The following is a 16047-nucleotide window of genomic DNA, read 5'->3' on the forward strand; positions in this document are numbered from 1 at the left end:
TTGGTGGAAAAAGGGTAACAAAGGTGCCTACAAAGCCCGTCCCCTCCCCGACCTCAGGGCCTCAGACCACACAACTGTTAAGAGGCGGATATACTTGCTGTTTGAGCCCGCCTTCGCATCCGTTCGCGTTCACAACCAACTGCAACGTCACTCACGTAGTACGCGAGGAGAGCGCGCCGTACCAGCGGTAACCGATTGGGGGCAGTATGCCACCAGCTGGTGGAATAAATATAAATAAACAAGACAGCAACACGGGATGAAGAGGAGATCACTGCACTGCTTTTCTTGTGATCTCGGTCAAGAAAACGATCGGACATGATTTGTCGGGCCGTTCAACCAGAGCCGTCGGTAGACTGGAGAGCTCGTTTGTCCTGCAGATGCAGCAACTGATGATGAGAAACAGTGGCAATATTTCTGCATTTTCTCCGTTTTGTTTGATGACTTGTTACATGGGATTGTCCTGCTACTTCAGCTCAACACCAGACACGGACCGAGACCCAGACCGCAGCAGAGAGCCCTGCGCCACCTGACGGGGATGAGCTGTCGATCTGCAGCAGCCAGTTACAAGCTTGGAGCGTGCATGCGCATGTCGTCAGGAGATTCATTTACCGAGATATCTGGAATAAAGTCGATGTCGGTCGAGCGATGACTGAAGAACCTCTGTATCCAGCTCAGACTTTTGATCGGTTGGCAGAACAGCTCACCAGCATCATCACCGCTGCATCTTCCAACGACCATGGACATAAGGAGCATGACTCTGTATCTGCACCAGGACTGTGTTGATCTGCCGCCACTGTTTTGACACACATGTTTGTCACTGTGCATCATAGATGTGAGGATAACAGCTGCTCAGCCTCTCTTCAAAACAGTTCGCAACTTTCTGACCTCGCGTGAAGTCACTTGTTGATTTCTGAACAGCAAGTATATTCGCCCCCTTATGCTAGTGCCAGCTGGTTAAGGTCACCAAACTAGCTATTAAACAAATACGCTTGTGGCCTGAGAGGTCTTCAGAGGCACTTCAAGACTGCTTTGCCACCACCGACTGGAGCATGTTCAGACAGGCAGCCACCTACAGCAACATCACACACCTTCAGGATTACACAGAGACTGTCACGTCCTACATGAGGAAATGTATGGATGATGTCACAGTCATCAGAACCATCTCTATTCGGGCTCCCCAGAAGCCATGGCTGACAGGAGAAATCCACAGACTCCTGAGGACTCGGAACGCCGCCTTCAATGCTGGTAACGAGAGAGGCCTGAGGACAGGCAGGGCCAACCTATCAAGAGGAATCAGGAAGGCCAAGAGGCAGTACTCCAAGGGCCCGATTTACTAAGATCCTAAATAAAGAGTACTAAATTGCGTGTGCACTGAAAAAGTTTGCGCGTGCTGTTTGCGTGTGGTTTGCGGGTGATAAACTAAGATTGCGTGCGCAATTGATAACAGGTGCAAACAGCAGTATTTAAATGAGGTGTTGCGTGTCTTAAGGTTTGCGAGCGCAAACTCTGCGCCATGGAGAGTGGATGGAATGCACAGTCACAACAAGTCACAAGCGCAAAATGAAATTTGACGAGAGGCAAATAAACACATTCATGAACTACAGCAAAGAAATTTAAACATTACCAAAAGAAACGCAATATCGGAGAAAACCTGCGATAGAATAAATGCAGTTGGTAACACAAAAAACGGAAAAACATCTGGTTTTTCATATTTCAATTTTAGGCACAGATCAAAAATACGAAATAGAAAAACGGGCCACAGGACTGAATTTGATTTTAATATTTAATTGGTCGGGTTTACGTGACCCCGCGGTGCTCGGCATGATCTGAGGAGAAAAAGACAATCAGACACAGAGCTGGAGAGCGCTTTGATTCAATCTATTTATGAGTTAAGTTTTTATTCAGATGTCCACAGTATATTGCAAATATTATATATTATATAGCAAACACTGACAGTAAATGTGTGACAGACGGGACCATCATATGGCCGTCGATTTAACGCAGAACCATAATTCAGGCGAAGCTGCAGTCTCTGCGCTGATCCTGACACAGCGGGTCGGAGCGGATTTGGTCATGATGTTTAACCTGTGTTTTGTGATTAATAAGCACGGGTTTTAATTAAATGTAATTTACGAAGGATGATTTCACGTTGTGAGGTTAATCAACCTTTTTGGATTAAGTTTTGTTCGTATGAAAAACAGAATCGGGTCAGCTTGAAGAGCTGACTGTGTGACAATTGCTTATCACCTGTTACCAGTTACAACAGCCACTCCCTAAACTGCTCAGGGGTTTGGGCTGGTCCACAACTGTCTCATTTCAGTTGGACAATTCTGTTGGAACACCCTCAACAGAAAGGATGTCTGTTTGCTCTGCAGAACATAGATTAGTTGTTATTCAACTGAAATGTCCTGTTTATCTGTTTGTTGCCTCCCATTGTCCATCCACTGTCTACCATTGGTTGTCTTAACATAGCCGACGCCTGTCGGTTTCTGAAATAAATACCTCCTGCTAAGAAGGACCCAGCAAGCATTTCGTCGAGAGCGAGAGGGCCATGTTGCTCTGCAAGCTTCGACTGTGCTTCACTTCTGCGCAGAAGGCCTTAAAAATCATTTCCAAGTCTTTGGTGTTTTTCTTTGTTAAAGGCTGGGTTTGATGTTGGTTAAACCCAACACACGTTCAATAAGATAAGTAATCAATAAAATACAAAGTTTTGGCACAAAGGCTTGGCCTGCTTGTGGGTGAGTGGAGGGGGGCACATTAAAAGAAGGTGGCAAGATATAAGGCGAAGAACTAAGATTGAAGAAAAAGTGGCCTTTAATAAAACTTGTGCAACCATTTTTAAAATAGCATGCAGCAGAATAAAGACTCTCTCTCTGCGTATTCTTTGATTTTGGATGTCGCCTCCTTGCCACAATAACAGCAGCAGCAGATTAGCACCTTCCTTTCGAACGTATTAAATACAGACGCAATCACAATACGCGCAATTACTTTCAGGCTTGGTAAATCTCATTGCGCGTGGTAAATGGAGCAATTTGCATCTTCCCCTTCCAGTATTTAGCGATTTCTGCCGGGTACGCCCCATATAGATTATTCATCAGGGCAAAAGTACTAACTGAATTGCGTGTGCAATTTTGCGCATTTGAGAGACGCAGTCGTCTTTGCACGCTGTTAGTAGATCAGCTGGCACATTGGTTTGCGGGTGCTGTCAAGTTTGCACAGGTTTTTACACACGCAAACCTTTAGTAAATCGGGCCCCAAGAGGATCGCTGACCGCTTCAATGACAGCATAGATACCAGCAACCTGTGGAGAGGGATGCAGACCATCACGGACTATAAGCCCTCTCCCCAGGCCTCTGACAGCTCCACCTCTTTGCTGAACCAGCTGAACAACTTCTTTGCTCGCTTTGAGCCAGACAACAGCACCCTGGCACAAGAGACCCCACCACCTCCCAGCGACCAGGTGTTTTCAAACTGTCCCCAGATCGTGTGAGGTGATCCTTAAAAATGATAAACCTGCGGAAAGCCCAGGGTACTTCAAAGCCACCACCATCATCCCAGTCCCGAAGAAGTCGTCCCCCTCCTGCTACAATGTCTACCGCCCAGTTGCATTTACTCCCATCCTCATGAAGTGCTTCTAGAGGAAAGTCATGCAGCACATCAGGTCTGCCCTCCCCCCTGCCCATGACCCTTTCCAGTTTGCATATCGTTCTAACCGCTCGAATGATGATGCCATCTCTGCTGCCCTTCATTCAGCCCTCATCCATCTGGAGACTAAAAACTCCTACATAAAAATGCTGTTCATCGACTTCAGCTCAGCATTCAACACAATCATCCCCCAGCAGCTCATCCACAAACTGGACCATTTGGGGCTCAACACCTCCTCGTGCAACTGGCTGTTGTACTTCCCGACGAGGAGGCCACAGGCAGTTCGGGTTATCAGAAACACCTCCAGCACCATTATTCTGAAAACAGGGGCCCCCCAAGGATGTGTGCTGAGCCCCCTCCTCTTCACTCTACTGACCCACAAGTGCACACCATCATTCAGCTCCTTCATAAGGTTTGCTGACGACTAGGGATGTGTATCATTAGGAATTTATCGATACCAATACCGATACTCCTCAACGGTACCTTTATTTATCGATACCTCCTACAGGATTAACGTAACATATATCAACGGTGCTAAAATTGATAATGCATTCTCCTGAGTAAATTAACCTGTTCACCCGTAGGGATTTTGGAGGTGAATTTTGCCTGAACAGGTCTATCCAAATTAAATCAACAATATCTCCACAATCCACACTCCACAATCTCCAAAAGAATGACAATATGCATAATCTTGATCTCAATGGATAGCTAAGACCTCACAGCATACATTTCCAGTGTCAGAAAAATTGTGAATGGTCACATGCCTGAACAAATTGTGATAAACCAATGAAAAAAATGAAATCTTTATTTTCATCTAATTTTTTTAGTTAGTTTGGAAAACACCATGGTAGCAATGCATGTAATTATAAATACACCACTGAATAGCTTAAAGCACATAGATTTTATAAAGGTTTTAGTGTGGATATCACCAGACGGACTCTCTATTTGGGCACTTGGATCCCTATATTGTGCATAATGTGTTTTTTACCCTTTTTGAAGGGATTTATATGGCTATAAAATATTTTGATGATTTGATGTTACATGATTTTGTCTGTGCAGAATTTAAAACTGCCCGACATGACGATTTATCTATCTATCTATTCAGATTAATTGAGCTCAGTAAATACAGTAGAGCCAAGGACTTTTGTCAAGCCATTAGAAAGGCATGAATTGTCTCAAGTAGGGCCTTTTGTCTGGAGGAAGGCCTGTAGTACTTAACTGAAATACCTAATACATACATGTCCATTGGGTGTCATTATTTTCTGTAGAGCTGAGGAGTCGTCTGAAATGAGTTCACAGAAAATGAGCTGACCATCTTAAAAAAAAAACATCCTGACCATGTTTGGGTTCATTTTATTTTTCAAATGCTACTTAATTTGATTTCTCTATTTTATTTTTCATTGGAGTCCTTCTTTAATCTAATAAGAGAAAAAAGAAGTAAATATTACTATATGTGTAGTTCAATACACATGTATACTTCAATGTTAAGTAACAATAAATATGTTTTAATTTGAGAGTGAGAGAAGCTTCAAGCGGCGACGCTTTTTAATTTATTTTAGTTTGTCTCGTCTGCTGAAAAGTCAGTTGGAGCCGCGAGCAGCTATGAAGTGACAGAGCTCCTGGTAGATCTGGTCGTTCCTTATCGCCCGTCTAGATCCCTTTTTAATTCTCTCCTCAGCCACCAGGTTTATGAACATCTGCACCTCAGAGTTAGATCACCAAACAGATTTTTGCGCTGCCATTGCTGGTTGAATAAAATGAACAAGAAGCCGCGAGTCGCTCTTTCGCTGATTTCCGCCTCCTGACTCAGACGTCTGACGGCCCCGGCCCCCGACCAACTGGTGGTGGAGGGTGATGACGTCAGATGCAGCCTGACTGCCCCCTCTGTAAAAATAGTTCTCATGTCAACAACACATGTGAGTCTGTTCCAAGTCGTAGTTTGTGCCTTCACCTAGTGACTACAACCTGCAGTTTATGTGCATTCACGCAAATGCGTGAATCTGGTATCCCGCGAGTGAAAGTACAATTTGAAAAAAATACCATCTGTATTTGGCCATGGTCTACTTGCTTGCAGACCCCTCATAGTAGCCATTTGCCTGGGGAATCCCTAGGTATTTGTTGTGGTCCTGAACATCCAATATGTCTCCCACTGGTAGCTCAACCCCCTCAGTAGTGGTCAATTTGCCCCTCTTGGAAACCCTTCAAACGCATTTATTCAGCCCGAATGACATTCAAATAGATCTGCTGCATATCCTCATGGATCATGGAGTCGATGGCTTAGAGGGTTAAGGCATATGCTGAACAGTAGTGGGGACAGAACATATTCTTGGTATGTGGTGCACTTGTTGGTGACTTGTGCAATTGGCTTTAAGTTGGCCTTCAGAGTAGTCTTCCACAGTCCCATTGAGTTTTTGATGAAGACTCTCAGTGTCCTGTTGATGTTGTACAGTTCCAAGCATTGCAGGATCCATGAGTGTGACTGAGTGATTGTGATTGAGTTGAAGGCTTTCTTTTGTTGATCCAGGCAGTGCACGGATTAGTTTGCCGGATCTTGCAGGCCTTGACAACTGCCCTGTGGACAAGAAGCTGGTGCTTGGCCTCTCTGGTATCCCTGCCAATTCCCTTCAGAGTTACGCTCATATGAGGGGCCATTTGCCAACTTACTGTATGTTGATCGCCATGATGCCTTACACGTTGTGCAGAGGCAGGTGATTGGCTGGTGTTGGATGAGACCTCTCCTTTCTGCGGGTCCTTCAGGATGCGGACCGTGTGGCCTTGAGTTAGCCATCATGGGTGGGTCCTACCTGTAAGGAGCTGGGTAATTTGTACTGTTATGCGGTCATGGAATACAGTTCGTTTCTATTTTTCTATTCTATCCTGTCCAACACTGAGATGGAGAACACCCTATTGCTTCTCCTTGCTTTAACTTCATATGTGTACCTTCTCAGGTTACTATATATATATATATATATATATATATATATATATATATATATATATATATATATATATATGCGCACACACACACACACACACACACACACACACACACACACACACACACACACACGCGTATGTCAATCAGTTTGAAAGTCATGGATGTTGCTACAATTTAAAAAGGGAGCTATAGACCTTAACAAGTTTCCTCTCTTTTTTTCTTTAACAGGAATAAAAGTATTTGGAGGAGTAAAAGAACTAACTGGAGATGAGTTTGGCGTTTATGTCAAAAGGATTTTACCCGGTGGCCTTGCTGCAGCTGATGGTAAGTCATCTTATTTGCCTTTTCTGTTGTCTCAATATGAAATTTAGTACAAAGGAGATCTATTCAATTCCATTTTAAATATATAGAGTCTATTACAATACAAACTGTCAAAAACTCCCCTAGTTGGACAAAAACATTCAAGCTTTTGTTTTTTCCCTTTATGGAATAAACCCTTGTGTTTTTTGAGAACTCCTGCCTCCAGCCTCCCTCTCTCTCCTGCGTTTGGGTCCACACCTTACCCCCAGACGTGACAGAACGGTCCGACCAGAATGGACCCAGCAGGAGAGAGTGCCGCCTTCTGGGCCATCGTCTACCAGGAGGCGGCCCTCACAATCCCGGGTTGACGGCACCCAGACGAGCTGGACTCCCCGGACGAGGAGGAATCCCCCTTCCGGGGAACACGCCTGGCTCGGGGTGGCCCCCGGAGCATCCAGGCTCTGGGGCGACGCAGACGACTGCGTCGACACCAGCCACAGCTAGCCGCTGTTCCGGCGGTGGTCTCGGACGCGTCGTCGGAGGTGGTCCTGGACGCATCGGCCCCTGCTCCGGTGGTGGTCCCGGACCCCCCGCAGCCAGCGCCGCGGACCCGGGCTCCCCCGCAGCCAGCGCCCCGGACCCGGGTACCCCCGCAGCCAGCGCCTCGGATCCGGGTACCCCCGCAGCCAGCGCCTTGGACCCGGGTACCCCCGCAGCCAGTGCCTCGGACCCGGGTACCCCCGCAGCCAGCGCCCCGGACCCGGGTACCCCCGCAACCAGCGCCACGGACCCGGGTCCCCACTCAGGCAGCTCCGAGGATCCTCTGCCCCCCGACACCGGCTCCCCGCATCCTTTCTGCCCCTGGTCTGGATCCCCGCATCCTGTCTGCCCCTGGTCTGGCTCCCCGCATCCTGTCTGCCCCTGTTCCGGCTCACCGCATCCTGTCTGCCCCTGTTCCGGCTCCCCGCATCCTGTCTGCCCCCGTCGAGCCAAGTCAAGTCCCCGTCGAGCCAAGTCAAGTCCCCGTCGAGCCAAGTCAAGTCCCCGTCAAGCCAAGTCAAGTCCCCGTCGAGCCAAGCCTGCCAAGACTCGAGCCAAGCCTGCCAAGACTCGAGCCAAGCCTGCCAAGACTCAAGCCAAGCCTGCCAAGACCCACACCAAGCCTGCCAAGACCCACGCCAAGACCCAGGCTTCGGGGACATCCCCCCGAGCGTTCTCGCCGGTCTGCCCGGCCTCGTGGGCGACCCCCCGAGCTGTCTAGCCGGTCTGCCCGGCCTCGGGGGCGGCCCCCGGAGCTGTCTCGCCGGTCTGCCCAGTCCCCAGGACGGCCCCCGGAACGTTTGCCGTGTGTTGGCCTGGATGTTTTTTCCCTTTATGGAATAAACCCTTGTGTTTTTTGAGAACTCCTGCCTCCAGCCTCCCTCTTTCTCCTGCGTTTGGGTCCACACCTTACCCCCAGACGTGACACATAGTTGATACATGGTTAGTTGGTGTATATAAACAGGAGAAGACAGCAGACACTGAGGTGGTCAGAGGGAGGGGGCTGTAGGTCAGTTTGCAGCTCTGGAAGCTCTGGAAACATCTGGCCTTATCAGCACTGATGGTGCAGCAACAATAGTCTGGACCCAATAGCGTGACTCAAGCGCAGCGTTAGGCACGGTAACAGTCTTTATACATGGAATAACAGGTTCGTTGCACAGGTAATCCGTCAGTGAGAGCAAACAAAACAGACAAGGATCAGGCACCAGCGAGGTCGGTACACAGGTAGACAAATCAGCAAGGGGCAAACTAAGCAGACAGGTATTAGGCAAAAGACGAGCTCAGCCAGTAAACAGGCAGGGTTCAAAACCAGAAACAGGGGAAATACAGGGGACTACGTAAACACACACAGAACAGGTGAAAGTAATGAGGGCGGGAGCAGACAATCAAGGAGATGGACGAAACTAAAAAGGGAAAGGGACTCTGAAATGAGAGAAGTCAATACAACAAGACAACACAAAAAACACACCACATGTACCGAGTCATGACAGGCCTGGTAACATGTACAAAAAAGAAAAGCAGGGGGCAGACCAGAACAACAAACTACAAGAACAATGGAGAAAAATTATGCTTATGAGATACTTCTAATTAATAACTGAGGGTTGAGTTGAAGAAAGGAAAGAGAAGAAGAGGAGAGAAGGTGATGGGGTGATCAGTGGATCATGTCGGTATCCCCCTGCAGCGTAGCTCTATAGCAGCATATCTGGATGAAGCTCTGTTTCAGACCAGCTGCTCTATGACTACACATTAACGTTTAGACTATCCATATGAGTTAATGAACCTTTTATAATTAAATGAAGTATTTACAAAACTTACAACATGTGTGGCCACATATCTATGAAAACTACTAATAAAAAGATTAATAAGTGCCCAGGCATCACATTTAAATTAATGTTCATAAAAATGTTGAGAAACCTTGCAGTCTTTGATCACATTTTGACTATTTAAAATCCATTGTTATGGTATATTAAAACAAAATGAACACTTGTCCAAATACTTTTGGACTTTCCTAATTGATCACTTTTGTGGCTGGCACTGTGTCTGCCATCGGTACGAGAGATCTGAATTCAAATTTCATGGCTTGCTTTTGTATCCAGGTCAGAATGAATGTCCAGCCACACATCTCATATAAATTGTTTATCAGTTAGTAAACTGGCTAAGGCAAAAACTAGTCATGAATTACAAACATTTTTAAAAATCTAATTTATTGGAAATGTTAATAACACATACTGTGTCTTGCATATAGATTACACTTATGTACAGAATAAGTAGAACTGTGTATGACTGGATGAGAAATGAATTCTAAATGGATTTATAAAAACTAAACAAAAGTGTTACAAGTGTGAACCAATTTCCATTAAATGTAACAGTTAACTCAAAAACAGTTCACTTATATTACAGTATAGTAGAACTGATTTATTTGTTGTTAGACAAATAAAAGACTGCAGTGTGCCTTAGATTAGCTTCACTTATTGTGGTTAAGTTATCCCAGCTGGTGCAAAGCTTTAACTCTTACAGATACTACAGGTACTACTATACGCTGCAGAACTATTATCTGCCTTGTCTTTCACCACTGACAGGAAACCTAATGCCAGGGGATCAGATCCTGGAGGTGAATGGGGACAGCCTAGTAGGAGTCACAAGTGAAAGGTAAATCTGGTCAAATCTTACTGTATCCTGCTGTTTATGAGATGATTGTATGAAACATCCCAAATGTGTTTATGTGCGTGTCTTATTCACAGAGCTGTGGATATCTTAAGAGCAGCCTCTGCAACAAACCACATGCGTCTTCTTATCGCCAGAGATGAAGAAGCAAAGTAAGCAGATAACTGAATCTTGTCTGTGTCATCAAGACAATAATATCAATTTTGTGATTACACATGATTGCCTGTAGTTTAAAATGAAGGCACTTATTTTGTGTTATCTTAATATATGATGTTTTAGTTACTTGTGTTGAAAGATAAAAAGATGTTGTCCAACCTGTTAATATGAAGTGATGTCATTTAAAATTCTAATATAAGATAAAACAAACAAACAAACATTCACCCTGCACTACTGGCCTTAGTCATGATAGATGATGGATGTTTTGAAATAGATCTCTAATCTGACCGCAACCAGTTTGGGTAAGAATATGGTTGCCACCAGCTGTCACCATCACAGACCCCGTCCTTCCTTCTAATCCATTGCAAACAGCATGATCCTTAAAAGCCTGCTAACAGACGTAGCAGGGAGACATACATATTTAAAAAAGCAATTGTCCCCCAAAAGAACATGTCAACCCTTATATGCACTTAATATATTCTGCAGGTATATATAGTGAATTCAGTCTGACATAGGAAGGATTTACATCTGAAATTCTATATGTCAAATAGTTTGAAGTCAATCGTTATAACAGTTACGTAAGCAAACTGTAAACTTTGCAGGGATATGTGTTGATACATTTTGGTGTGGTTATTACTTTGTTTGATTGAGATGTATTTAAATGGTGAGGGATCTTAACCCACTGTCTTGCCTCAGACACAAAAGAGTAACAATTTAATTAACTTAGTCTGTGTAGCACTAATTCATTACAAAAGTCATCCCAGGACTCTACAGAGAAAGTAAATAGTGTACTCAGGGAGTGAAGCGATTAAACTAGGGCAGCGCTTATCACAAAATGAGAGATGTTTGTTAATCTGTGCTCTATGCTTTAACTACCTTTAAGCCCTGAGCAGAGAAACTGTAGGGAAAAAGAGCAGACAGCAGTGGGGAAGCGGGGGGATTGTGTCTGCCTGTTTTTACCATATCGCCCTCTTCTTCCTTTCTGCCTAATGTTTTAATATTCTTGTCGATAGTCTTTAAACATCAACATCAATATCTTAAGCCGTTTACAGAAGACACTATGGAAACATTACTGTGTGGATATATTAGGAATTTGCAAAGCTTGGAAGCAAAGTGGAGTATGTGGAAGTACCTGGTGTAAAAAAAAAAAAGTTTAGAGGAAATGTGCATGTGCATGTGCAGCCAAATCATTTACCACACATTTCATCAATTTGTCTGGTCAGGAGGTTAGCCAATGAAGTGATCACAACAGGAAAATTGTGCATCTGTCTGATGATTCTGTTTATATTGTGGTTATTTTGTAACCACGGTGCACATACACAGGTCTTGGCCTTTTGTGCTTTCTCGCTAAAAGCCTCTACATTATGCAAGATTTTGGGTTATTGCAGGTAAAAGTTGTCTGTTATGAAAGAATTGTAGAAATAATTTTGGCTGTCCCATGTCGTACAGTGAGAGCAGTTTGACAACCAGGGTCACGCTGATCCTGGTCTTACAACCAAAGACTACCTGATATACTTTTTATTACGTTGCCAGATCTGTGTACTGGCTGGCCAAATAAAATGTAATTTGAAATGAATATTTAATGTAGATTAGTACATTTTAAAAAAGAAAAGAGGAGGCACATATTATTTTGGTTTCCATTTCCCAGTTGTATATAAAGTAAAGCAACAGGTTAAATGTTGGAAAATCTTTTAACAGAACACTGCCATTTTAAGTGCTAAAGACTGTCAAGGATGATACCGGCTTAAATATAAACATGTTTTAAAACAAAGAATGTGTCATCTTTTTAATTAATGCATGCGTTCAAAAACAAAAGTACTAAAATATTCAAAAGTGTAATAATTAAATCAAACATAATAAAGAGGCATGATAAGTGATTTCCTTACCATTTGTGGTCCTTAATACATCTTAGAGCTTTTATCAAATTAAATCAGTACCTACATTTAGAAAGTCCTATCTTCAGTAAATTTGAGTATGTTTCTTTTCTCTATCAGTTCCATCAGTGGCACAGGTTGGTGGTGTTTCATATTTGTTGCCATGCTCAATGTATTGCCATGTTCATATGGTTTCATTGTATAGCAATGCTGACATACCATGACTGTTTAGCCCACCATCCTCAAATTACATCTCATATAAGGTGATATATGATTCTAAGCTGAACTGGCAACATATGTCCACCACAGCTACATCCACTGTAGCCTAACACGCACAGTACCAGAAATTTAACTATGAGGTCAATGTCATTGACATCAATAGGCAAGCCAGTGTTTCCTTACTGTTGACTTTCAAAGATGCCAGACACTGTTCAAGTTCCTCCTGTTTCATAATATTCACCATTATCATTTCACTATCAAAGTACGCAAAATCTATTCTACTGTCTAACGTTTTGTGTTGCTTTTGTAGTCAGAAAAGTCATTCTGGGGCTTACATGACGACCCTGGACTGATATTCTGTCCAAGGTGTATTTGTGCCTTTTATCCAAAGTGAGCTGGGATAGGCTCCAGCAGATCCCCATGATCTTGAATAGGGAGATGGATGGATGGATAGATTCAAGCAGATCACTGATTATCCATGATCTGCTACAGCGCTGCTCAGAGCTAAAATGAAACTATTGGTTGGTTGTATTCTTACATAAGTATGTAATATCTTTTCAGGGCATGTATAAAGCGTGACTCATTAGTATTGAACCAAGTTTTTATTATAATTGTTTTTTAATAACTGTCTGCATATATATCAATGCTTTTTATGTGCTTTTTATGACGCAGTAGATAGGTACAGGCAGGCCAAGCAAATCGCAGCTCGGGCGGTCCTGGAGCCAAAAACTCGGGTCTGGGAGGAGTTCAGGGAGGCCATGGAAGAAGACTTTTGGTCGGCCTCGAGGAAATTCTGGTGAACCGTTTAGCGCCTCAGAAGGGGGAAGCAGTAGTCTGCCAGCACCGTTTACGGTCCGGGCGAGGAGCTGTTGACCTCGACTGGGGACATCGTTGGACGCTGGAAGGAATACTTCGAGGATACTCTCAACCCGACTGACATGCCTTCCACTGAGGAAGCAGAGAGTGGGGACTCTGGGGCGTGCTCATCCATCACCCAAGCCGAGGTCACTCGTAAGCTCCTCAGTGGCACCGGGGGTGGATGAGATTCGCCCTGAGTACCTCAAGTCTCTGGATGTCGTAGGGCTCTAGTACCGCTGGAGTGGCAAACCGGGGTGGTGGTCCCTCTTTTTAAAAAGGGGGACCGGAGAATGTGCTCCAACTATAGGGGGATCACACTTCTCAGCCTCCCCGGGAAAGTCTACGCCAGGGTACTGGAGAGGAGAATACGGCCGATAGTTGAACCACGGATTCAGGAGGAACAATGCGGTTTTCGTGGACCAGCTCTATATCCTCCGCAGGGTGCTTGAGGGTTCATGGGAATTTGCCCAACCAGTCCACATGTTTTCTGTGGATCTGGAGAAGGCATTTGACCGTGTCCCTCATGCCTTTCTGTGGGGGGCGCTCAGTTAGTATGGGGTCCAGGGCCCTCTATTAAGGGCTGTCCGGTCTCTACAGTATATGATCGGAGCAGGAGTTTGGTTCTCATTGCCTGCAGTAAGTCAGACTTGTTCCCGGTGCATGTTGGACTCCGGCAGGGCTGCCCTTTGTATCTGGTTCTGTTCATAATTTTTATGGACATGATTTCTAGGCGCAGCCAGGGGCCGGAGGGGATCCGGTTTGGGAACCACAGGATTGCATCTCTGCTTTTTTGCGAATGATGTTAATAATAAATAATAATGATACATTTTATTTGGTGGCGCCTTTCAAGTCACCAAAGTTCACCTTACAAAGAATAACAAACAAGCATAAAATGACAACAAGCAATATTAAACCAAACAACATCAACCGATATTATAACCACAGAGACAGTGAACAGTCAGAGGGAGTAGGCCAGTTTTGAAGAGGTGAGTTTTGAGTTTGGATTTTAAGGTTATTATGGAGTCTGAAAGTCTTATGTGTGGGGGGAGGGAGTTCCATAGTCTCAGTGCCGATCAGCTGAAGGCTCAGGCACCCATGAGGCGTGATGTGGGGATGGTGAGTAGTCCAGCAGAGTTTGAGCGGAGGGTGCGGGGGGGGGGCTGTATTCTTGGAAGAGTTCAGAGAGGTAAGTCGGGGCAAGATGGTGGAGAGCTTTGTAAGTTTTCAATTCAATTTTCAATTCAATTTTATTTATATAGCGTCTAATACAACAGAGTTGTCTCTAGACGCTTTACAGAGACCCATACCCAGAACATGACCCCCGAGCAGTTATTACATAAACAATGGCAGGTAAAAACTCCCCTAGTGGGAGAAAAACCTTAAGCCAAACAGTGGCAAGGAAAAACTCCCCTTTAGGAGGGAAGAAACCTTGAGCAGGACCAGGCTCATCAGGGGGGACCCTCCTGCCGAGGCCCAGACTGGTGGGTCAGGGACGGCAACAGCACAGCAGGCAGGTGGAAGCAGCAACGGGATGACCGGGGGTGGGGACCGCAGGCCAGCACACAGCTCCCGAAGCTCCGGCCCAATCAGCAAGTCCCAGGTTGGGGTGCAGGGTCAGGAAAAGACTTGTGCTCCGTAATGCAAGCTACAAGCCACCCATGGCCACCTGCAGGACAAAAGAGAGAAAAGGGAGGAGAAGGGGGGGGCAGCAACGGGATGACCAGGGGTGGGGACCGCAGGCCAGCACGCAGCTCCCGAAGCTCCGGCCCAATCAGCAAGTCCCAGGTTGGGGTGCAGGGTCGGGGAAAGACTTGTGCTCCGTAATGCAAGCTACAAGCCACCCACGACCACCTGCAGGTTCCGGTGTCCGGCAAAGGATGCTGCAACATGGACAAAAGAGAGAAAAGGGAGGAGAAGGGGGGGGCCAGCACAAGAAACCACAGGAGCGACTCTGACACACTAAAGTTTACACTACCTAGAGATTTACCAACACCATCTAGAGGTTTACTAAACACTAACTATAGGCTTTACTAAACAGAAATGTTTTAAGTTTAGTTTTAAAGGTGGAGGTGGTGTCAGCCCCCTTAACCCAGATTGGAAGTGAGTAGGAGGTTTGGCGGGGGAGTCCGGTGAGGAGGGCATTGCAGTAGTCGATGCGGAAAGTGACAAAGCCGTGAACCACGATTTCTGTGCTGGATTGCAACAGTGATGGGCGTAGTCTGGAGATGTTGCGGAGGTGGAAGAAGGCAGACCGGGTGATGTTTTGAATGTGAGGTGCAAATGAGAGGGTGCTGTCCAGGATGACGCCAAGGCTTATGACTTGGGGGGAGAAGGGTACAGGGAATCCGTCAATGAAGATGGGGATTGTTGAGATTTGGTGAGTGTGGATTTGGAGGCAATGAGCAGGGCCTCAGTTTTATTGCCGTTCAGCTTCAGGAACTTCCTGCACATCCAGCTCCGGATGTTTTCGAGACAGGTGATGAGCGAGGTGGGAGGGATGGCAGCGGTGGGTTTGGAGGAGATGTAGACCTGTGTGTCATCGGCATAGCAATGAAAATGGATCCCATGATGACGAAGGATTGTGCCAAGGGGGAGGAGGTAGATAATGAAGACTGACCCCTGGGGGACACCTTGTGGTCCCTTATTTGTACAAACTGTTGGTGGTCAGTGAGGTATGATATGAACCAGCGGAGTGCAACAGCAGTGATCCCAATGCCAGCCAGGCGGTCCAGGAGTAGTATGTGGAAGATGGTGTCGAATGCTGCGCTCCAGGAGGATGAGGATGGTGAGTAGTCCAGAGTCAGCTGAACGGAGGAGGTCATTAGTGATTTTGACCAGGTTTGACCAGTGCTG

General features: G+C 45.6%; 1 protein-coding gene across 3 annotated transcripts in view; it reads left to right on the forward strand.

Moving 5' to 3' along the window:
* si:dkeyp-72e1.9 (syntaxin-binding protein 4) overlaps window positions 1-16047 on the forward strand; it is a 261457-nt gene that overhangs the window by 95652 nt on the left and 149758 nt on the right. For all 3 annotated transcript variants that reach the window (XM_061712521.1, XM_061712522.1, XM_061712523.1), the window contains 3 exons: window positions 6812-6907; window positions 10003-10072; window positions 10165-10239. In XM_061712521.1, coding sequence (XP_061568505.1) covers window positions 6812-6907; window positions 10003-10072; window positions 10165-10239 — 241 coding nt within the window. The remainder of the gene's footprint in view (window positions 1-6811; window positions 6908-10002; window positions 10073-10164; window positions 10240-16047) is intronic.

The sequence above is a fragment of the Cololabis saira genome, chromosome 21 (assembly GCF_033807715.1).
Source record: "Cololabis saira isolate AMF1-May2022 chromosome 21, fColSai1.1, whole genome shotgun sequence".
Classification (NCBI taxonomy): Eukaryota; Metazoa; Chordata; class Actinopteri; order Beloniformes; family Belonidae; genus Cololabis; species Cololabis saira.